Source organism: Parasteatoda tepidariorum, chromosome 9, assembly GCF_043381705.1.
Source record: "Parasteatoda tepidariorum isolate YZ-2023 chromosome 9, CAS_Ptep_4.0, whole genome shotgun sequence".
NCBI classification, from domain to species: Eukaryota; Metazoa; Arthropoda; class Arachnida; order Araneae; family Theridiidae; genus Parasteatoda; species Parasteatoda tepidariorum.
The window spans coordinates 27061575-27087714 of NC_092212.1; the positions used below are offsets into that span (position 1 = coordinate 27061575).

The following is a 26140-nucleotide window of genomic DNA, read 5'->3' on the forward strand; positions in this document are numbered from 1 at the left end:
ACATATGTATATATATATATATATATATATACATTAACTGGTCTTTTACCTGGTTTAGTTAGGCCAATATTAAGTGTCGAAATTGTAATGATTTGCATATTTAATGTAAATATAAATTGTTTCATGAATTTATATTTTTTCTATTACAGTGAAAACCGCACTTGCTGGTAAGTGTATTTCATGCAATATTTTTAAAAGTCATTTTTCGAAAAATTTAATTAAATTCTTTGCAATTATTAGATAATGTGAAGTCTGTAATCTAAAAGTCTGTACATCTTAAATGAAACTAAACATCTCATTTTAACGCAGATAACGAATTTGATAGTCAGATATACCCATTAATGCATAATGGAAAGCTTAATATAGAGTCAACTATGCACTTTAAATGAATTTTAATGGCTGTAATCATGGGTTAAAAAAATTTTAAGAAAATATAATTATAATTATCATAAGCTATTTAATGTATTTAAGAATTAAGTTATTAAATAAATAATATCTTGAGAATTACTATAGGAATTCAGAAAAAATTCCTGATTTTCTAAAAATAGTGAGTAAACTGTAAGAATTAACTAAAACAATAAAAAAAAATTTAATTCTATAAACAAAAACACAACAATGCAACATTTTTAATTGAAAATTAAGATTTCTTCTCTTAAATAGAAAGATAAAATGAAACCATTATTAATTAGGAATGTAATGAAGGATACATTAACGAAAAAAAATGTCATTCGGTACATTCGGAACTAAAGGTACGAAATATTTTTCACTGCTTGCTACACTCAAATTCTTTTAAAATTGCATTGTTATAATTGTCTGCAAATGTAACGCGAAAAAAAAGCCTCCTTGGACAAGTGGTATTGCTGATGCTCGCTTTATAGCACGAAGGTCCTTCCTTAGCTTGTACTCTCTGTTCTTCAATATAACAAAGGCTTAAAAGCTGAACTCTGCATTGAGTACACAAGCTTGCATATAAAAGTGAAACAATATATAAAAAAAATATTTTTAAAAAATTGTCATCGCCGCAAGGTGATCACAGGTTACCCATTGGCAAAATGGTTGTTGTCTAATTTTTTTTGGAAAAGCAACTTTATTGTGTTCTCATCTTGGACATCTTTAACTGTTAATCCTGAGCTACTCAGTGCACAATTTCGCAGACATGTTAATCACCGTGTTAATCAGTTCGAACTCTCTATATTTGTGATATTTGAATTAGTATTGAAAATCATTCAGTTTGAACTATGGGTTAGAATTTCTGATTCTTAATCAAAACAATAAAAACAAAAATATCGTTCAAATGATGAAATTCCCTTTTGCTCAGAACTCAAGAAGTATTTATGGGTTCTCTCTGTTCCCATATTCCAAATATAAACTCACCAACTTAATGCATAACAAAATTAAAAGTGAAAAAAAGAATTCTAAAATTATAATCAAACAGCACGGTCACCATAGCAACGCATGTAATGACGACGCATGCTCACTGTTTATTATTACTCTTGATTATTGTAGTTGAAAAGTGTGAGGACGCCATGAAATCCAAACCAATATCCATTTTGCCAAAGGGTAATATAATTAAATAAATGTTGAAAAATAAATTATATTAGAGGAGAAAAGGACGTACTTACGCTAAACAACAATTTCTCGATAGCAGGAATACGAAATTGAATCGGCAGTTCAACGACGTTATAAAATAACATAAAAAATATGACGGACAATATATTTCAGTTTAAAACTAAAGTTTTCTTTCCGCAATATGATTACTTTAGTTATTACATTTAACGGTTTTATGTTATCTTTGAATATTTCCCATTCTACATAATTCCAGAAATTTTTTATTTAATTAATTTTATTGAAAATAATACTTTTCTGCCGAAATTATTGGATATTTTTTATGATTCTTTTAATGTAATGTTTTAAATGAATAAGTTAAAAAATGTAATTGCTAATAATTAACTGGAATTTTTAAAAAAAATTATTTCAATCCTTGACTAAGCACACAGAAGCTTGCTTAAGCAGTATAAGCTTAATAAAATAAGATTTATTTTCCTTTCTTATTAATATAGTTGAGAAAATTTGAATCTATTAAATTGCTTCGCATTTTTAGCTATATTTTTTATATTACGAAGTAATATACTCATGGATATTTCACCGGATAAAATCAAAGAAAAAGAAAAAAAATCTTGATTTCAGATTTTTGATGGAGGTTTGCTTTTTGGAGCTGCAAAAAATTAAATATGTGTTCTTAGAATATTGATATTTTTTAATTTTAATATTGTGTTCATTATTTGGCTGTTTTTCATTTTAGGCAACTTCAGAAAAATTCAAGTTTAATTGAGGAAAAAATTTAAAAGCAATATATAACGTGATTTTTTTGCAATTTAAAGAAAGGAATACTAAAATAAGTTCCGCTAAATAGTTTTTTGCAAACACGCAAAAAAGTTCTTAACTATTTATTGTGCATTAAATGAATAGTTACACAGAGCGACTTATTAAGAAATATGGCCTTTTTGAACCAAGTGGTTAAATTAGAAGGCGTAAAATGTTAAATAGGTATTGTAAATATTTTATAATAATTATTTGATTATTATAATATTTTATAATAATTATTTGATTATTGCATCATTTTATAATAATTATTTGTTTATTGCATTATTTTATAATAAGTATTTGATTATTTCATTGTTTTATATTAATTATTTGATTATTACAATATTTTATAATAATTATTTGATTATTGCATCATTTTATAATAATTATTTGCTTATTGCATTATTTTATAATAATTATTTGATTATTACAATATTTTATAATAATTATTTGATTATTACAATATTTAATTGTCAAATGTTAGATTTGCGATAATTGTGAAATATATGACATTTATGTGTTATTTTGTTCTGGGATGTAAAAATAGCACTTTTCCGAGACCTTTTAGTCTTCAAGTTCACTTTATAAATTGCTAACAACTTATTAACTGGATGTTTCATTCTAACAAAAGTTTATACATTACAATTTTCAAACTCGTTGTTATTAATAAGCTGTTAAATGGTATTAAATTCATTACTAGGAAAAATATTTCTAAATTTTTATTTAAGCATCAGCCTTATTTAACAGAATTTTCGAAAATTCTTCACATGTATATTTAGTTTTTTTTTTTGGAACTGTATTTCTCCGCTCGAATAGATACCTGCAAGTGACGTCACTCATGGTTAAATCATGGTATTTATTTATTCCACGATTCAGTAGCCAATCAGGTTCTATACACGCGCGTGATAACACTTCCAAATATCCAATTAAATCTGATCCGAAAATTGATTCAATATGATTATATACCTAGCATTATAGTTGCAGCTTTAAATGCCAAGCATAACCATGTGATTAGTTCTAACCGTGTAATTCTCGAGTAGCAAGTACCCATTTAGCCCCGAAGATTTGAATCTTGGTAGCTAAGGCCATGAATGCAACAAATCTTGTCTTGTAAGTTTCACATGATTATGGCCATTTCATAAAGTTTTATAAGGAGATATTTCGAAAAGAATATTATACGAATTTCAGTAATTCATCAGAATTAGGACATTTTGTGGTCAAAATTAGGGCATCCACCCCCTTGGAATAGGAACGTAACGTAGAATATGACCAAAGATTCGAAATTTTTTTGAATAGTCTTCAGAATGAGAGAAAAAGAGGTGTAATAATTGTTTTTCTTAAGCAAGAAATCTTTTCGAAGACATATTTATCGATGTATGCAGATGCTGGTTTTAAATGTAACTATAAGTAACAGATAATAAGTAACCAGTATATTAACAAGTTTTCAAGTGGAACTTTTTTATAGAAATGCATGCGACAGTTAAGGAAATTTGAGTAAATGAAAGTTCTTGAAGAGTGAAATAAGCTCTTACTTTTCTAAGTTATAAACTATTCATAACAATTCGTTATTTTTCACCAAAATGCCAAGAAGCATTTAAAATAACTTGAATACAAAAAAATCAAGAGCGGCAAGTATACGATATGCTTCACGATATATTTCAAGAAATGCAGCTTGACATCCATTCATTCATTTTCTTTCTGTTTCTGATAAAACAACGATAAAACAGAATTTAATATATATATATATATCTTCTATTGCGCGTATATGAAATTTGAGACTGTACAATAGTTTAAAATTATTTGAAAAAGATTTCAGAGCGAGAGAAAAGCTTAAATGATTTCAAGAAATTAGTCTTCTCTCGTCTGTTAGGTCTAAAATGGAAAATTCTTGAAAAATTCAAGATCATACTAAATTAATTTCTTCTTTTTGTTGACAAGTAGACAGGTGACAGTTTAAAATGAAAAATATCATACTATGAAATTCATCGCACAACACCTTTTTTAGTGTTTTCTTTTATTACATATTCTAATTTATTTATAAAGCAATTTAATTTCTTCTTTTCCTTGACGCGGTAGACAGGTAACAGTTTTAAATGAATTCAATACACGAAACCCTTTTTAGTGTTTCCGTTTATTATATATTGCCGAGCCTTCATTTACAAGGCAAATTAATTTCTTCTTTTTGTTGACGCGGTAGACAGGTAACAGTTTAAAATGAAAAAAGATCATACTATGAAATTCAACACACGACACCTTTTCTTAGTGTTTTCTTTTATTATATATTCTACTTCATTTATAGGGTAAATTAATTTCTTCTTTTCGTTGACGCGGTAGACAGGTAACAGTTTTAGATGAATTCAATACACGAAACCCTTTTTAGTGTTTTCGTTTATTATATGTCGCCAAGCCTTCATTTATGAAGCAAATTAATTTCTTCTTTTTGTTGACGCGGTAGACAGGTAACAGTTTAAAATAAAAAAAACATACTATGAAATTCAATACACGACACCTTTTCTTAGTGTTTTCTTTTAATATATATTCTACTTTATTTATAAAGTAAATTAATTTCTTCTTTTCGTTGACGCGGTAGACAGGTAACAGTTTTAAATGAATTCAATACACGAAACCCTTTTTAGTGTTTCCGTTTATTATATATTGCCGAGCCTTCATTTACAAGGCAAATTAATTTCTTCTTTTTGTTGACGCGGTAGACAGGTAACAGTTTAAAATGAAAAAAGATCATACTATGAAATTCAACACACGACACCTTTTCTTAGTGTTTTCTTTTATTATATATTCTACTTCATTTATAAAGTAAATTAATTTCTTCTTTTCGTTGACGCGGTAGACAGGTAACAATTTTAAATGAATTCAATACACGAAACTCTTTTTAGTGTTTTCGTTTATTATATATTGCCAAGCCTTCATTTATAAAGCAAATTAATTTCTTCTTTTTGTTGACACGTTAGACAGGTAACAGTTTAAAATTAAAAAGATCATACTATGAAATTCAATGAACGACACCTTTTCTTAGTGTCTTTTTTTTAATTATATATTCTACTTTATTTATGAATCAAATTAATTTCTTCTCTTTGTTGACACGGTAGACAGGTAACAGTTTTTGTTTATGGAGTTAATCTGATTACTTATACTTCTCTCTATTGAGTTACTCGGATCTTGTTTTTGTAATTTGATTATTATATATTTTTTAATGTAGATAGTTTTTTTTTAAATATTTCTGTAAGAAAGTATTAATATTTTTATTATTTTCAGATGCAGAAAACAAGCGTAAGAAGACTTTTTTTTTCCTTCTTTTTGTTAGTTGCGGTTTAGAAAAATTGATAATTTTATTCTAAAATGTAGTTCTAAAGCTGTTTGAGCCTAAAAATAACATCTTGGCAGTATAAAATTGACCAATATTTCAAGCTGCTAGAATGAGTTTAAATACGAACTGTGTTATGTATTTTAACGTTTTAAGTACTAGTGATTTTTTTAGATGAAGCAGAAGAATGTTGCGGGCTACAATAATCCATTTTAAAAGTGCATTAAAATAAAGGCATACTTAGGAATCTATTAAATAGTTTCGTGTTTCAGTTACCATACTTTTAAAAAAAAGTTTATTTCAGAAAAACATAAAACTTGAATGTCATTCTTTTTTTAAATAAAAAATTTTGTGAAAATTATGATGATTTTTCCGTGTATCGTTAACTGAAAAATAATGAAAAGAAGGAGGTTTTAAAATTGTGAAATTAGTTAAAGAGTTGAAAGATAAGATAAAGAAATTAGAAGAAAGAAGAGAAGATAGTGAAAATAATTAAATATTTTGTGGTTAATAACTGTTTAAAGAACTTTTCCATTATTAAAATACACATCATTAAGAAAACAATACGATAAAATGAAATGTAAATAAAAACAATTTAATGCTTAATAGTCATACAAAATGATCAAATATTTAGTATTTAAACCTTTTATATTTTAAAATTTGGTCTTATTAAATTTTCAGATACTACATAAAAATTGTAACCTACCTTCTTGTAATTTTTTTTTACCTTACTTGGATGCAAATAACTTAGATAGTAATTAAAATTGCTTTAAATATATATGTGTACAACAAATATGTTAAAATTTCTCAATTCGAAAAGGAGAATTGAAAAAATATTATTATTTCAGGAAATTAAGATCTCTAAATAAGTTATTATATGTTTAGTCGTGAGCTAAAATGATTTTCAAAATAATAATCTTAATAATAATAATTTGCAGCTGGATATAAGGAACTGAAATTAATAAAAAATTAATTATTCATTTCGTAATATTATTATTATGTTTATGATATTTTGCAATTTTAATATTTTCTTTGACAAGCATTTGCAGTTTCACAAAATATCTCAAATGTTTATTTAATTTTTTTCTGTGATTCTCAAGGTATATACTTTTTAAATATTAGACTGAACCAACAAGAATTTCTTTTAAAAAAAATTATTGTAACCCGTGGCTAAACACATGAAAACTTTTTTAATGCATTTAGTTCCATAAAAAAATTAACTTATGATTTTTCTTGTTACTATTGAGAAATTCGATTCAGATATTTATATTGACAAAATATATTTATAATCTTATGTCTTTATTTATCAGTTTATAATCTTTACGGAGGTAAGTGTTTAATTACAAAGTAGAAAGTATCTAATTGAGCATGGTTTAAAATTTCCTTATAGCTTATTAATGCTTTTTACCTTATAAAATTATGTTATTTCTTGGAGACAAAATTTTTATGAGCAGGGAAGCAAATATCTTTATGGTATCCGAATATCTTTGGTACCTCACTACCTTCTAATTTATTACCTTTTAAATATATAAATATATATATATAGTATTTCTTAGCTAAATAGGAAACTTATTAAGTGACTTGTCAGACATTAAAATCATAGATAAATAACTAAGCCAAAAACTAAAAAGTTTCCAAATTTCTTATATTTTCATTAACTTAATATTTTTCTAATGAGAAAAGCAAATTTTAAAAATAGAACTAAAATTTTTAGCTGTATTATGATTTTAATTGTATTGAAATTATTGTATTGCATTTGAAATTATAATGAAAAATAAAAATCCAGTATACAGGGCAGCCACAAGGGTAAGACCCTAAGAATAGTCTTTTTAGTAGCTTCAGATATGAAAAGTCTCAAAAATAGTTACCAGAGACATGAAACAGTTTCCCTCATCTAGCATNATATATATATATATATATATATTTCAAAAGTAGCGAGAATCATTTTTTTGCAGTAACTGCACTGAGCAGAGCATATTTAAAATTGCGGGATGCTGCATAAATATGCTAAATCTCTCTAATGATTTTTATTTCTACGCAAAAGGAAAAATGCGTATTCCTCTGATAATACTTTTTTTTTTCGAAAATATATCACTTTGCGTCAATTTTTTAAAAAGCTCTTTTTTTTTAAAAAAAGAAGCTCCTTTTTTAAATTTGTAAATATAAAAACATAATAGGGATCGGTGCTGGTACTTAATAAAATCCTTAGGTAAATTATTTTTTTTTAGTTTATTGTGAAAACTTAAAAAGCTAAAAATTAAATATTTAAAACATCACTCAGATTAATAATAATTTGAGTTTAAAAAAAATTATATAATTTTAAAGCTTATTTTTTTAAAAATTATAATCCAATTATTTGGAAGGATGTTATTCAAGTATTCCGCATTTTTTATTACAAAATAAATGTCTGATGATAAATAACGTATACGCATTTCATACGAATAAATTATAATTTTTATATTAACATCTTTCTTTCTTCTTTTATTAGATGACAAAGTTAGCGAAGGTAAACAACTGTTTCTCTATTTAATTTATTTACATATAATAAATGTTGCTGTCTTTTTTCCGGCTTCCAAGTTGGGTCATCTTTATTATTTTGATATTATTGACAACAGGTGACTGTTTAGTATGCTTTATAAAGTTTTTAAAAATCATCTTCTGTACCGAGAGTTAAGTTACGTTTTAACAATATTCCTGTGCAAAAATGTAGGAGCTTAGAATTTCAAATTTTCCAATGTAAACTAATTAGGAGTGACAGTGAGATGCAAACAGCGTTTTTATAGTTGATGTTTATCTTTAACCCTTTGCACTCGAGAGTGCCTCTTAAGCATCCTAAATTATCTAACACATTGAATTACCCAACTAATTAATTTATATTCTGAATTTTAAAAAAAAGCATTCATTAACAAATTTCAGAAAATATTAACATGACAGAATAGATTTTCGCTGCCTTCATATACCAAGCATGCTAATAATAGAACTAAATGGATGAAGCCAGTAGGTGATACTTTAAGAAATACTTGTTGATCAGTAAGTGGCATTAATTTGAGTGTTTTCTTACCATACTTGTATGGATTTTATGGGTAAAAAATATTTATGTAAAAAAGTGGTGTCACGGCATATTTTGCTTTCCCTCTATTGAATGCATCGTTTTTTAACTGCTATTTTACCTTTCACTGCATCTAGATTGTATCTAGATACAGTGAAAGGTAAAGTATCACTGTAAAAAGGTAAAAAATCACTGTGTCTAGATTTCATATCCAAATAAAAATTTTATTATAACTAATTCATCATGGTAGATACAACTATCTGGGCTCCTTCGAAGTAAATCAGAATATTAAAACACTTGAACTACAGTTTCGTTTATTCTTGAAAAAAAGAACTGTTCTTTTGTAAGTACGCTAGGCATAAATGGCTTAAAACATTTGTACTACCATCTTTCATTCTCGAAAAAAGATCTGTTTTTTTTTTAAAAGTACGTTAGGCATAAATGGCTTAAAACATTTGTACTACCATCTTTCATTCTCGAAAAAAAGATCTGTTTTTTTGAGAGTACGTTAGGCATAAATGGCTTAAAACATTTGTACTACCATCTTTCATTCTCGAAAAAAGATCTGTTTTTTTTTTAAAAAGTACGTTAGGCGTAAATGGCTTAAAACATTTGTACTACCATCTTTCATTCTCGAAAAAAAGATCTGCTTTTTTGAAAGTACGTTAGGCATAAATGGCTTAAAACATTTGTACTACCATCTTTCATTCTCGAAAAAAAAGAACAAATGGATTAAAACACTTGGACTACCACTTCTTTCATTCTCGTAAAAGAGAACTACATTTTTAAAAGAACGATAGGCATAGATGAGTTGAAACACTTGAACTACTACTTATTTCAATCCTGAAAAAAAGTACTGTCATTTTAAAAGAAGGATAGGCATAAATGGGTTAAAACTCTTGAACTACCTCTTCTTTTATTCTTGAGAAAAAGAACTTTCCTTTTAAAAGGAAACTAGAAATAAAAGCAAAGGTGCCAACTTGCTCCGGACATGAGATAAATATTTTCGAATGGTAATCTTTTAGTGCATAATTCTTGGTTTAGTATATTCGATTTATAGGATATTTGCTGCCCACTACTTCTAAATTGTTCAAAGGGTTATGTCATGCACCACTATGTTACTGTTAAGCGGTGTTAAGCTCTTTAAAAAGTTAGCAAAATTAACCGAAAGTCAGCACGCTTTGGTCTGCTGTTCTCTACCGTATTTTAAAATATATTGTCGAATCCGCAGCAGTTGGCATCTCCTTAAAAGGGTTAAGGCACTTGATCTACTACTGCCTACATTCATGAAAAAAAAAGAACTGTCCTTTTAAAAAGACCCTAGTCGAAAATGGGTTAATGTAACAATTATTCCTTTTTTTTTTTTTTTTTTTCTTTTNCTTTTTTTTTTTTTTTTGCTTTCACTATAGTTTTTACATAACTAATATTAGTTATTGAGTATACTTGCATGGCTTTTCGTACAAATTAGATTGTTGCAAATAAAAATAGGGAAAAAAATCAGTAGCCTGCTTTCTAATAAATTTAAAACAAATTAGTTTGGATATCAATTTTTTCTTCATATTCTGAGTGTCACCACGTTGAAAATCTCCCTTATGTGCTATATCCACTCAATTCAACATTTGAAAAACAAACTAACATCAGAAAACTGTTTACAAAGCACAGCTTTCAGCAAAGCATATATATATACAGCTTTGAATAGTATTTTTTAAAATTTAACTTAAAAATCAATTGTATATTTTTCTACTAACCACAATATTTTTTTAAATCAACTAAAAAAGTGGTAAGCACATAAAGCTCTCAACTCAGACTATGCGCAAATTCTCTAACATATGTATTTCATCTCAGTACTTTTTAGAACAACAGTAACACTACTGTTTAGAGCAATGGGTTGAAAGTTCTTTTTTATGTAAACTATTTAAATTGATAGCCTATCAGTGTATAAGTTCTTGATAAATAAGAAATATATATTAGATTGTGCATTGCGCAAAATGAAATGCAGACAATCCCGAATATATTTCGATCTAATAATCGTATCTTCAAGTTCTGGGAGTCAATGGCTCGAGAGTGTGGCCCCAGATATGCTAAATAATTTGTCCAGACGATAGTTGAAGTTTCGAAATCAGACAAAAAAACTTACTTTTCGAAAATAAACATATCTATTTTTTGACGGATTTGAATTTCTGATCCCTGAAATATCGGGGGTAGCTGCAATCAGGGAAACAGGGTCTCAATAGTTTGCTCAGGAGACCGGTCTAAAGTTTGGACCGGTCTAAAGTTTGGAATGTTACTATTAATGTTAGTGTATTTCACCATATCTCGAGAACGTTTAAAAACGAAAAATTGTTGCACACAATTATAAAATTTGTTTATGGAAAGATAATTTCATGCAATTTTAGTGTGTAATTTCTAGTGTGTAATTTTAGTGTATAATTTTAGTGTGTAATTTTAAATGGAACATACAAAATTTGTGCGAAATCGCCTCAATGGGCCGTGATAGCCTGGTCGGTAGGGCGTTGGGCCCATGTCCGAGAGAACCCTACCGACTGCAGACTCTGCGTGTAATAAATGGTGACAGATGCCCGTTAAATCTGTCGAGTCACAAAGTCCTCCATATTCCCATAACAAATCAATACCTCTGGGGGTACTGGATTGGAGATCGATCGTTCTCTGATTTAGATCAAATTTAAGAATCTGTGGATGAAAGAATGGATGGATGAATGGGTCCGCCCTATAAACAGGTGTGGCAGAAGTCAATTTATTGCACATAGATGGCGCCACTGGAAAACAAGAACAATCGCACCCCTCTGCCTAAACAGGCATTCGAAACCAAGTAAGCAAGCAATCGCTTCAAATCTCAAAAAAAGTCGTATTCATAACTAGTGATCGTCTGTACTATTATTTAGCATATTTTAGGTCACTCCTAAAACCATTAAGATTGAGTTCTAGAGCATGAAGATTCGATTACTAGATCGAAAGTCATTTGGAGAGGACCGTTTATTTTATTGAGCACTGTACATTCTACTCAAACCTTGAATACTTTAATATATAATGATAATGTATTACATTAATAAGATATTATAATAATAATATAATAACAATTTATTATAATAACAATATAATAATAATAGCAATTAACATAAAATATAATATAATACAATCCATTAAATTTTAATGCTTTTTATTTCAGTTGAAAATACTCTTGAAGGTAAGATTTTGCTTTGTTTTTTAAACTCATCATCGGTCATTAATCGATGGTTTCTCATAGGACCATTCATTGGGAACGATAGAAACGAAAACACGACGAATTCGGGTCCGCAAAAAATAACAAATAATGACTTGAAAAATTAAGAAAATCGAGAAAGAAGTAATTTGATAAACAAATGTTCAAATTTCAGATAAGTATAAAAAAATTTTAAGCGAAAAAATTCTATTCTTACAGTATAAATATTTACGTGTCAAAAAAAGATGAATAAACACATTTATTTATTTAAGATATTAAGAAATTTTTATTTGAATGCTCTTTTCTTATCAGCACAAATAATAAATTTTCGACGCGTGTAACAGATTGCTGTTCATTTTCCGTAAGTTAGTGAGAATGCAGAAAGCTCTTCCATTATTTCAGAGCCTTCCGTAGATACTGGTTATGGATCTGCGTTTTGCCATTTTCATTGATGTCACTTTGCTTTTCTGTAGCTATTCTTTGAATCGACTACACGTTTCAATATTTTCATCTACTCATGCATGAACATCAAATGTGATGTTTTAAGCGTTTTCAACTAATTGTAACTAATCCTCATTTTCTCTTTCATCCTACGAATCTGGAGTCATTGTGTTTCTTCTCGAAACGCAATAACATTTTCGAAAATGTCGTTAGAATTTTCGAATGATAGAAGCGGGAATCTGTCGCCTCAAAAACGTTCTAAATGGGTTTTATTAGCTTTATGAGAAAAGTATTTGTGACGGGACCGTTAAACCACGATGATATATGCGGAAAAACGAATGAAGCGGAAAGCGAATGAAGCAAAACGAATTGTAACTAATGCTCATTTTCACTTTCATCCTAAGAATCTTGAGTTACTGTGTTTCTTCTCGAAACGAAATAACATTTTCCAAAATGTCGTTAGAATTTTCAAATAATCGAAGCAGGAAAAATGAAAATAGATTTATAATTAGAATCATAAAGTTAATAATTTTATTTTGGGACATTTTGTTTTTCGAGATTAAGAAAAATGTTTTTAGGATAGTGAAAATGTTTTTAGTGAAAAATAGTAATTAAGAAAAATATTTTTAGTGAAGAATTGTGAATAAGAAAAATGTTTTTGGATATTTAAAATTTCATGCGTGTATATTTGACTTACGAAGGAAAAAGCTGAAAAGAGGAAGAAATAGAGAAAAAAAGTAAAAGCATTTTTTAAAAAAAATTTTATTACTAAAAAGGGTAGGAATAAAGTAATTTTAGCAGTATATTTTTTATTTACGGTTCTTCTTGTGAGGATAAAAATTGTTTAGATCAGCAGTATGACGTGGAACCCTAGGGTTCCGTGTAAGGGTCACAGAATTTTCGGAACCTTTTTTTAGTCTGTTATGATTTTTAAGCTTATAATTATATCTAATCAATAGTTCATTATTTATCAAATACTTTGATTATTTTTATGATGTTATTAAAATTATAAGCCATTGAACGAAAACAAAATTTTGAAAATAATTATTCTTTCAAATAACAATGCTTTGAATACATTTTGAAAAGAATATACATTCATGAAAAATTGCGTGAGTATTTCTCATCGAACACAAAAACATTTTCATTTCTATTTGAAAGAAAGCTCAGAATCAATTCAAAATGCCCTAATTCTCAACGTTTGAAATCATAATTCAGCTTCATTTTCAACTCTTGCATATTCCAAAAACTACTTAAAAACAAAGTCAGATGGAGATCCTAATCAGGAATACCACTGTTTGACACAAAATTTAATTTTAAAACAATTAATAATGAAAGGATGAAAAAAATTCATTCTTATCATTTAAATATTTAAAAAATGATTCGTAGTCATTTTGGTCATTCGTTGTCATCCAGAATCATTCGTAATCAAAATAGGTTTGGTTAAAATGTACACTAATAAATTATTTTTGAAGCTAGGGTTATTCTGAAAGAAAAGTGATAATTTAGGGTTATCACTTTATATATATATATATATATATATATATATATATACACAAATTAACATGAAAAACATGAATAAAATAAAAATAAAAAACTAAATGGTAGAGAAACAAGAATGGTATAAGCAAATAGTCGTTGTCAAGACACATCTAATTGGGGAGAACAAGTTTTCTTACAGAAACAAATTTTTTGAAAGATTTTGCGTGGCAAAACTGTTGGCACAATGCAAAAAATTTATGATTGAAACTTTTAGAAAAGGTGGCATATTTACTTATGCGAAATTCAGATCAATCAAATTGATGTATTGAGCTTTTTTTAGTTTTAATACAATCAATTTTCAAAGACCGTTTATAGGTTTACAATAATTACATTAGAATGCTTTCTTAATAATAATGGTATTGAAAAAGAATTAAAAAGCTTTTAATTTCCTTCGCTCATTTAGGAATGCAATTTTTGCATGGGTAAAAAGGATATAATTTCTAAAAGCTTCAGAAATGATTTTTCAAATTGTGCTAATTGTTTTGCCATGTAAAATGTTCCAAACATTTGCTGCTAAAGGAAAATTTCTTTTCTTAGAATTAGTATAGAAGTGTTTCCTAGTTTCTTTCAAACTCTGTAAGTTGCAATTTAAAAGATATAACTAAAAATGAAATTGCGCAAAGTAATCCGGGTTTAGGGAACATATTATTCAAGCAAAATTATGGAATTAAAAATGCTTAATCCGTGCATATTGTAAATTACAAAAATTGAAATTTTTTAATAATAACTGAGCTTAAGACAACTATAGTTTGGCTCCAGTTTATACTAGAAAACAAATAAAAAAAACACCTTAAAATGCTCTTATTTAAAAACTTCTATGGACCCAAATTGTAGAAGAATAAGATATATAACAAGTTAATGAAGAATATGTGACATAAGAATTTAAAAATTAATTTAATTAAAAATTTTACAAAAATGTATCTACCAGTTTGAATTACAATGGTTTTTGCTCCTTAATGTTTTGAGTTGCTGTCGTGAAATTATTTAATATTATAAACTATTAATTCATTCTGATACCACATCATTATTTGTTTCAAAAGAAATATTGTGATGGATGATGTTATATTTCAATTAGAAAAACAAACAAATGAAATATACCTTTTTTATACATGTTTTATATTTTTTTTATGTCTGATGTTTTATGCTTTTTTTTACATTTTACTTTAATGCTTAACATTTAAAAAAATTTTAAAATATTCACACATAAAATTAGGATTCTTATAAATAAATTGATTTTTGTAGATGCTGGAAATCAAAGCAAGTATACATTTCATTATGTGGAAAAACAAAATTTTTTTAATTGACAAAAAAATTTAATACAATGTCGGTTTGTTAATTTTTTTAATACCACCAGGGTTTCCACATTCTAGAAAAAATTAAAATTGGTAAAAAAAAAATCGAGGATACAAGTTGTTTGAACTAATTACTATCACCGAACATTGCTTGAATGTTAAATATATGTTTTTAACTTATGCATCTGAATTCTAACAATTGACTTAAAAGTTGAAGCATTTATGAACGAGTTATCATCACTTTTTAAAGTTTTTCCAGATTGTGGTCACCCTAACTTACACAACCCCCCCCCAAATGCTGTGCGAAGCATGGTGGTAGCGGATTCGAATCCCGCTGCTGCCCTGGATAGATCTCCGTGCTGTCCTACTCAGTATTGTGCTCTCCGTCTTTCTACTTGATAAAGGTTTAAAAGCCCAAAAGCTTGCAAATGTATGTTGTAATAATAAACCAAATCTAGTGTGCTAATTACATAGAACTGCTTATAAGCTCTTGTTAAGTTGAAGAACAGAAAACACAAGTAAAAAAGTGATATCACAAAGATACAACCTGAATTCTATCAGAATTCGAACCCGTTACCTCCACGCTGCAGAGCGTTTGATAGAACAGCAAGTTCGCTCCACCAGGAAAGCCCCAAGAAATGCCTTATTGCTGACATAGGCAATAGCTTTGATTTTTTTTACTAGTAACTATTATCACCGTTAAAAAGTTTTTCAAAATAAAATGCAAAAATCCTGAAATTTTGCTCGGGCAAATTTTCCCGGATATGGCTTGGAGAAGAAAAAAGGATGTTTTTTACTCTTCTCTGAAATATCTGTCCATATAACTGTGGGAGAAACATTGGCCCACCTAATATGGTGCTCTTGACAGAGTGGTCATCCCATCTGCCCTTCTGATACCCAAGTCTCGCAGTGGACTAATCGGAAAGACACGGTTCCCAGTCGAATACCGAAGTCAAGCATCACTGGCTGCAGTCGTTGTTGTTGTTAATTTACGTCGCACTAGAGCTGCACAATGGGCTATTGGCGACGGTCTGAGAAGCATCCCGTAGGATGATCCGAAGACATGCCATCACAATTTTGATCCTCTGCAGAGGGGATGGCACCCCCACATCGGAGCCCGAGTTCATTTGCTCATAATGATCACCGATTAATGTTTATTAGAATTAGGTGTTAAAAAGTAGAAATTATTAGCAAATAGATTAAAGAAAGAGATAGAAATGCTATAACCATCGCCGTCTGCATTTCCGTCTCACCTCTGATGGCTGAAGACGATTCGAGAAATAATGCACAGCTCTATTAGAGTCAGGGGGACTAGCCAAGCTGTAGCTTAACCTTTTCTGTAACAGAAAATTTCGCTCAAACATTTTACCAGGCAACACATAAGCGAGTGCAACCTTCGATTTTACGATTTAATCATAGTCATATGGTCTAGGGAGGGGATGGGGAAAATTTTTTGGTCGAGGGCGAAAAATCGAGAAAAAAAATTTTTGGTGGGCCGAGTTAAAACTTTTAAAATAAGAAAAACGATATACAAGCTTTAATTTAAATATTTAATGAGATGAATGAAATTGCTGTTTCATTTTTAAAAGTTCCTTATATTGAGGTTCGAAGGGAGATGTGCTTATTTTAAGGAACGAGGCTAAATGTTTGTATGTTAGTCTACTTCTGAAATAATTTTTTCCAAGGTTCATAGTTGTTCACATATCTAAGATGAAGCAAACATAGCACTGATTACCTGGGTATGAGATATTAAATTTTGGAAACTAACTTTTAGTAATGATTTGCAAAACTCAAACTCTGGGATGTTTAGAAACAACAATAGTATGCAATCTTCCCATACTCAATAAATAATGTTAGAACTCGCACCGGCAGAAAAATCAGCTGGTTGGAGCTTGAAATGCGCTGTATGTCACATGTGAAGCACAATTCACCTATGTTAGATTCCATATGTCTGATCATCGAGAAAGACAAACGCTTTTTAGAGCTAATCTGCGGCTATTCTATAAAGAATTTCTGCTTTCAACATTTTACCAATTGAAGCTGTCTGTGCTAACTATTTTCATCAATTCCACCTGTAGAAATAGTAAAAACGTCATCAGTACTTTGTTAAAAAAGAAAAGCTACAGAGTAGACAAAATGGTGGATGTATAATGTATCTTGTTTATATTCGCCACGGATCGGCAAGTGAAAATTCTATCCGCGGGCCGGATAAAACCTTCCGATGGGCCACAGTTGGCCCGCGGGCCGTAGTTTCCCCATCCCTGGTCTAGGGCATTAGGCCACGTAGGGGACCTTTACCTCTCCATTTTTTACCTTGATCACTCCATACCTTACTTTACCTTGAAATTGTTTTAATCTTTCATGAATTAGACCTTCCGAAAATGGTTAAATAATCAAGTCAAGGCTATGTCTGATTTTCGCTGGAAGTCGAACACGAACTTGCCATCATTTCATATTTTCCTTACAATGTATTTCAAATAAAATTAAAATAAATACGGATAAATTAATATTGTGTGGATATGTAGTATATGATAATTTTTTATTTCTTAATTTTAGTTGTTGGCGTAATATCCAGTAAGTGCATTTAGCTGTAGATAATGTAAACATATATAATTTAATATTTTTAATAAAAAGAAATAAATCTTACAATATTCTTTGTTTCGCAAAATGTTTGAAAAGAAAGAAAAAAATACTAAAAGCTTACAATTCGTAGCATTAAATATCTTTGATTATTCTTCATATCTTTGCTACAAATATCTATAATCTAAATATATTGAAGTCATTGCCGTAACATTAAAAAAAACCAAGAGTTAAAAAAAGTTTTCTTTACTTTTTTTTTAAAAAAAAACTGAATAATTTATATACAGTATACTCTTGATATATCGAACTTCAATATTTCAAAAACCTTGTTAGGTCAAAAAAATATTTTTTCCCTTAATATTATATACCCACCAGATGCTAATTTGAAATCCTATGTCGAAGAATGGCTTCTTAAAATCTTGATATGTCGATTTTTTTTCGAAACAGAAAATTAATTTTTTCGGAAAATTTAATATGGAAATTTATTGTATGCCAACCACTTTCTATTTAATGTATAATTATTTTTGTCTAACTTTTAAAAATAAAATTATTTTTGCTGTATTTAGACTTATAGTCTACTATCATAACATACATATTTACATACCTGCCAACTTTTACTCTTTCCGAGAATGGATTTTCAGAGTGGTTGTAAAACAATAAACGAAAAACAATCTGACTCCAAAATATATTTATATTTTGATCCCGTTGATATTCGCTTGAGCAAAGATTATTATGCTTTCATATATTTATTGTAATTATTTATATGTAGTGGTGGTCAAACTCATTTATAATTATCATTATAATTCAAAAAGTTAATTGGAATAACCTGAGTATTGCTACCACTTTAAATATGAAAATAAAATTTTCCGGAAAATCCGGAAGAGTTGGCAGTTATGAATTTATTTGTAGTTATTCTTTTGTTTCATGACTGTACTTAATAGAGTAATATTTTAGAGTGTATTTTTCTACTTCTTAGAATATATTTCAGGGTAAAAGGGGTTTGTAAATTTTAAAAAGTGGTAACGAAAATCAAACAAATGTCGATATTTTAATATCTATGTAACCACCACTAAAAATTGTTTTCCAAAGAAAGTATATATGCATGAAAAGTCCCTCTTCTAAACCATTTAACAAAGTGATATATTAAAACGAGAAATATCTTCTAGCTTTAACCTTAATTTACTACCACTACTACTATGAGTTTTTCAAGGACCATGGTTATCTCTAAACCGAACTTGTTATCTCTAAAACTCACTATCTCGAAATTTTTTTAACGTTCATTGAGATATCGAGAGTATACTGTATTTAAAAGTAATTGTTGCAAGTATTCATATTTTGAAAACTTTCCCGAAGTATTTAATTTCTAGCAGTAAAGGCAGTAAAATTTATGATTTTCTCTTGAATTTAAAATAATCAATAATTTTGATTATATATATATACCACAACCGGTAGTAAAGTGATACACAACCGGTAGTACCATATATATCACAACCGATAGTAAACCATATATACCACAACCGGTAATAAACCATATATACCACAACCGGTAGTAAAGTGATACAGAAAAGTGGCAAAGAAATTTGAAGAAAAAAATCGTTTCTGCTAATTCTTAGCTACCAAAGTAGATTAGTAAATTAAAAGATATGCATTTAGATGTCTAATTGTGCCATAGATAAATATCTAATTGTGCCTTGACATAATTGTGTATCTATATTAAGTATTATTACATATATCTACCATTAATCTATGATTTAGTCAAATTGATGACATCCGCCAACTACCTTCTTTAATTTTAATGTTTATCACGCCAGTTGTCTTAGTTGACCGAGAGACCATCACATTGGCAGTGTGTGTTGGGACTGAAGTCTCACCTCATATTAATTCAAGTATATTTAGAATTTAAAAAAAGTCACTTTAACACCAAAGATAAAATTGAAATCTTTAAAATTTCCAACACCCTCATGAATTACAAAAATACTTAAGTCGTTGTTGGGAAACCATTTCATTTTAATAGGTATTTCTTTTAATTTTTAAGAGCCGTGTTAATCCTGTGTATGCAATGCTTTTCGATTAATTTGAATTATTAATTGTTAAATTAACTAAATAGTGAATTATGTTTGGTATTAAAAAGTAACCTATATTTTATGTTATCTTGTTTAGAGACCATACAAAAAAGTAAATATGAACTTTTATAATTTTCCTCATTAACCTTACTAATTAATATTATTTTGACAGATTTAAGATTTTATTCAGAATATAAATCCTATTACAGCTCATGCTATAAGGCATTAACCCTTTGACTTCAAATTTTTACTAAACATATTTTTGATAATTTTTTCATTATTTTATATTAATTTAAGTCAAAGTAAGTGAAAAATATTATATTTAGCATCCTAATAGTTAATTTTAATAAATTATACTTATGAAATATAACATGAAATTACGATATCTTTTTCTGCGTTTAAGGTACAAATTCTGAGTTGAAGCTACTGCTCAATTCCAAACACGAAAGCATTTCTTATGCACTTTGCTTAACAATGAAAACTTTAAACTCATTTATCTCAAAACTTGATTTTTTGAGTTGTGCCGCTATTGAAGCCCATGAGCGAAATGTCTAATATTATCAGAATTTATTAGGTGATAATTAATAACCTCAGCTTGTATTTCGATATAAAATACAAAATTGTTTTAGAATACAACTCTTCAGTCAAATATATATATATATATAAATTGGAAATACATTATTGTACCTAACTTGTATTCAGAAGCAATAGTTCATTCTTCTTTTAATTCATTGCTTTAGAGTTCAAACAACGCTTGAAAAATATTTTTAAAAAAAACTAATCGTAAAATTCTGATTGCAAAACTGTATGCGTTGAAGTACTACTACTGTTTTAAACGTCGTGGAAAGATGGAACATAAATATAAAATATAAATTACCAAGCAGTTTTTAAATTTCAGTTTTGCGTTAATTATACTTGGATCTATTTCTTTCAAACATTTATAGAAATAAATTTCATTACCAGTTGTTATCCTTCATAAGTATGCGAACCCTGTATTAATGAACAATTCTCACTCATATTTCAAATATAATATATTTAATATAAAGAAAAGAAAACTATATTGAGATATATAATGTTAGTAAGATACATTGTATTTATTTACAGTTCAAGAGATCCTTGGATTAACACGTAAGAAAGCTTTCAATAAATATTTATCTACAAATATATTAAGTAATTATTAGTGTTTCAAGCTTAATTTCCCCTGTTCTAGTTTTGAATAACGCCTTTTTATGCTCTTTTTTTCATTAGTTTTAGGTATTCAGATATCTTAATAAATATAGGAGTTGAACTAAAAATACTAACTCTATGTAAAGCATACTAACTCTATGTAAAGCATCTAACTCTATGTAAAGCATCTAACTCTATGTAAAGCATATATCGTTTTGTAGGTGACGTTTTAGAAAATGGCAAAGCTGCTGAAAAAATTTGAAAGGTTATGCCTTAAGCTTTAATAGAAATAGGGTCTATCTCACCCAAGCAAAATTTGTATTCGCCAAAACGAGTGTAGAAAGTTCAAAGCTTCATTCCTTTTTTCAGTGCCACTATAATTAAAAAATAAATTTTTATATAAATAACGCAATCTCTTGGAGTGAATATGAAATTGGTGTTGATAAAGCTATTAAAAAGTTATCAGTTCTTTTTTTCTCATTTTGGACGATTAGAATTTTGCATGAGTAAATATGAAATCCTAATTAAATGATGCAAGCATAACGGTTAAAATTGTGCCAACAGTTTAGAAATGTACAATGCCTCTACCTAAACATTTGCTATTTAGAGCTACTTTACCATAATTTGATCCATAACTTTTTTCTTCAAAAAGTACTTTAAAAAATTAAAATAGCCAGAAAACAAAATAAGGAAAAGATATAATATTGTCATCAGCTCGCACAATTACATTCGCAAACCGGAGTGAAAAATACATCAAAACAATAGTGACGGGAGCACCCAAAAAAATGAAACGAAAATAGAGCACATTAAGTAAAAAATACAAGAAATAAAACATATCAAGCGAGAAATAAGAAATTAAAATGTACGAAAAATACAGAATTTATATGCATGCACTGAGTGGCCAAATTATTATGACCACCTCAGACTTTTATGCAAATGAGTTATTGCGTCATAGCGCTGCCGCTAGAGGGCAAGATAACTATAACACTGGAATGCTGGACAAGTGAGTCATCAGTTATACTGTGTTGCTTGCTCAGATATGGGAAAGAAAAGTGATTTAGCTGAATTTCAACGTGGAATAATTGTGGGTGCGAGATGTGTTGGAACGAGTATCAGCAAAACGGCTGCACTTGTGAAGTGTTCTGGAGCAGCAGTTGTTAATGTGTACAAAGAATGGACAATCAAGCAAAAAGCAGGGTATCAACATCAGAATTGTGGTCGTCACAGGGTACTGAATGCTCGATCAGAGAGAAGGCTGGCCAGGGTTGTGCAGCGCTACAGGAGAGCAACAGTGCGACAAATTGCAAGTGATCTTAATCAAGGAGCAACTGTGAACGTCTCTGAACGGACTGTTCGACGAACATTGCGCAGTATTGGGTATGGAAGCAGACGACCTGTTCGTAAGCCTCTACTGTCTGCTTTAAATAAGCGCAGATGTCTCCAATTTGCAAAGGAGCACAAACATTGGACAGTAGATGAGTGGAAGAGGGTCATGTGGTCCGATGAATCACGATTTCAAATGCATCGCGCAGATGGCACGATGAGAATATGCAGAAAACAGCACGAAGGCATGGAACCCAACTGCATTGCCACGACACTTCAAGCTGGTGATGGCAACGTTATGGTATGGGGAATGTTCTCTTTGTATTGTATGGGTCCTTTAATTCCCGTAACACAACGCCTTAATGCCCAAGGGTAGTAAAGTATCATCGCATATCAAGTACATCCGTTTAAGTGAATGGTGTACTCTGGCGAGGATGGATACTTCCAGCAGGACAACGCTCCTTGTCATAAAGCTGGCATTGTCCTCAGATGGTTCGAAGAGCATGACGGAGAATTTAACTTGCTTCGTTGGCCAGCACAATCCCCAGATCTCAATCCAATTGAGAATTTGTGGGATGAAATAGAACGGACTCTCAGACAGATGGATCCAGTACCATCAAATTTGCAGGAATTGGCAAGTGCAGTTCAGCGAGCATGGTCTAGCATACCATCTACCACCTACCAACATCTCATAGAATCCATGCCTAGACGAATTAAGGCAGTAATACGCGCAAAAGATGGCCCCTACAGCGTACTGAAGGGGTGGTCATAATAATTTGGCCACCCAGTGTATTTATATATATATATATATATATATATATATATAAAGATATAAATAGCAAAAATTAAATAAAAATATAATAAAAATTTTAATTCAGCAGCAATCAGCATNCTTGTGTGATTCGAGATAAACAGGTTTGACTGTATATATATATATATATATATATAAAATCTATAAAGCGAGTAGCGAATATAAATGAACTTACACTTTCCGGAATCTTTCTAGTATGATTTAAAATACTGTCGTAATAAGTTTGTCTTATTACAAAATATGAAATCAGAAGACCAAACAGAGGTTAGAAACGTAAATAGAGGGATTTTTTACGGCGCATTCTTATTGCAGTACAGAAGCACTTTTGATTTGTTAGTTACTTTGGATTGGCCCAAAAATACTATTATACTATATATATTATATACAATTATATTGGATAAATTAAGGTTTATAATTAAGAAGGTTAATGTTTAACTATACAATTTTAATGATATAAGAAAATTAACATTTAAAAAAATACATGATTTGCCCGGTTTGCGCAGATTTTTAGCCAATGATTTACCCGAGTTAGATTTGCACATGGTAAATTTATAAATTTAATTAACAAAGAAGTGTTTTGTAAATTTATTAATAATAATAACATACAATTAGCCTAACGATTTTATATAGAACTTAACTACATTAGTAAGGTATCCACTGTTTTTAAATAAAATTTTGAAAAAATTTGTCGATTTGTTTTTTTGAATAAGTAAACATTACAACATATTCCTTTAGTTCGATTCATTTGATCAAAAAAGGCATTTAAATAAACGTTTTTAGAAACCTTAGAATTCCAAGTAATTAGTTTATTTACATTAAAATTAAAATAATTTCTTTTTTAGTATAAATGCAGATATTTTCTTCTATTTTAAAGCGTGAATCCAAAAAATTTAAAATTAATATTATCATCATGATTATTAAGAAAATTAATTCCTAGGGGAAAATAATAGTTTTTAACAAAATTGTATAATCTTGAAAATGAAAGATAATTAGATCATCAATAACTCAAAAAACAAATTTAATATTAAGAACATAATTTTTTTTATTTTATAATAGTGTAAAAATAAGTTAGCTAAGAGAGATGAAAGATTAGATCCTTGTGGTATTCCATAAGTTTGAATAAAAATATGCTATGCTCAAAATATGTTATTTTCTTAATTAACTCTCTTTTCATTTATCTTTATTTTATTATTCTCCTTGTTTTCTCTATATCTTTTAGCTTTTTTATGAGTTCGATATACCTGCAGCCTATGCTCAGTAAATAAAACTTATTATTTAATTAATTTTCTTCGTTTTTTTCTATTTTCTTTTAATCTTTTTGTCTTTATTTTTCTATATATATATATATATATCCAGTTTCGGGCCAATCTGAGGTAACTAACTGATCAAACGTGCTTCTATACTTCAGTAAGAATGAGCCATAAAATGATATCCCATTATCCTCTATTTATGCTTCTATTTTCCTATTTTGTAATCTGACAAACTTGTTGCGAAAATAATTTAAATAATTTTGGAAAGATGCCAGTAAGGGAAAGCGCATATGATTTCTCTACTAGCTTTGTATATTTAATTTTGTTTTTAATTCTGAGTTTTCATTTATTTTATTTACTTTCAAATTTTTATTTTCTACTTTTCGCTTGATATGTTTTATTTTGCATTTTTTGCTTAACTTGTTCCATTTTTGCTTCAAATTTTTTTGGTGCTCCCCACACTATTGTATTAATATATTTTGCTGTGGCTATATTGATGCAATATTAGAAACCACGCTTTTTTGCGGATAAAATCGTGTGAGCTGATAACAAAATTATCTTTTCCTAATTTTTTAAAAATTTTTGAATATTTTTAAAACTATTCTATTATATATATATTTACAAATATCAGTAAGTCAAAATGTTATAAAAAATTACTAATTTCTCAACTTTTACAGAGGGCAAAAAAGACCAAGGTCAGTATTATTTCTTATGTTGAACTTCCCATCTCATTATTAATTTATGAGCTTGTGACATAAAAAATTTAAATTACAACTTTGTTCTCATTTTGTAATTTTTCAATCATTTTACAGTGACAATATTATGCATTCATTTGCTGAAAATTTAAAATCATTTTATGTCGCTTATTAAAAATATAAAATCCATGATTTCAAATTCTTTATCGATTGGATATCTTTTAATGGGTCATTTATTTTTAGTAAGATTAAACAGTAAATGTTTGGTATTGATATTGTTATTAGAATTAACTCCTCTTGTCAATTCGATAAAATAAATTTAAATTTTCGAGCTATTTTTTTGGTGGTTAATAAATCTACCACCGCCTACTCCACCTACTATACCTCTTTATTTATAAAATAAATTTTAGGTTATAAACTGCAAAAATATGTCAAAAACTGTAAAGGAATTGTATTTTAAAACTTCTTCGAAAGAAAGCAAATTTTCCTCTACCATTTTTTTCGACATACTGCAAAAAATTGTCAAAAACTGTAAAGCAATTGTATTTTAAAACTTTTTTTACATTGTTTATGCTGCCATTCTTCGAAAGAAAGCAATTTTTCCTCTACCATCTTTTTTGACAAACTACAATTTTTGTAAGTTTATATTCTCCACAATTGAACAAAGTTTATAATTTCAACAATTGAATAAAGTTTATAATCTCAACAATTGAACAAAGTTTATAATCTCTCCACAATTGATCAAAGTTTATAATCTCTCCACAATTGAACAAAGTTTATAATCTCAACAATTGAACAAAGTTTATAATCTCAACAAGTGATTGTACTAGCAATTTTAAGTAAAAATTAATTACCTAGTTAACTAAATTAGTTAAGTAATATGAATTTTATATATAAAAAGAAAGATCAAACGCTTGTAAAATCAGTATAATTTTTTAACATATTTAGTTAAGTTTACTAAAAATGTATCCGTTTCCAAGGAAGATTTCAATTTAAATATATACCACTGATTACGTTAAATTGT

At 28.6% G+C, this 26140-nt stretch overlaps 1 protein-coding gene across 1 annotated transcript in view; it reads left to right on the forward strand.

Moving 5' to 3' along the window:
* Window positions 1–26140, forward strand: part of LOC107452442 (uncharacterized) — a 45055-nt gene that overhangs the window by 10075 nt on the left and 8840 nt on the right. Inside the window, exons 3-12 of the mRNA XM_043057225.2 lie at window positions 150–167; window positions 5638–5652; window positions 6997–7014; window positions 8175–8192; window positions 11923–11940; window positions 15178–15192; window positions 17784–17801; window positions 19968–19982; window positions 20975–20998; window positions 25099–25116. Coding sequence (XP_042913159.2) covers window positions 150–167; window positions 5638–5652; window positions 6997–7014; window positions 8175–8192; window positions 11923–11940; window positions 15178–15192; window positions 17784–17801; window positions 19968–19982; window positions 20975–20998; window positions 25099–25116 — 177 coding nt within the window. The remainder of the gene's footprint in view (window positions 1–149; window positions 168–5637; window positions 5653–6996; window positions 7015–8174; window positions 8193–11922; window positions 11941–15177; window positions 15193–17783; window positions 17802–19967; window positions 19983–20974; window positions 20999–25098; window positions 25117–26140) is intronic.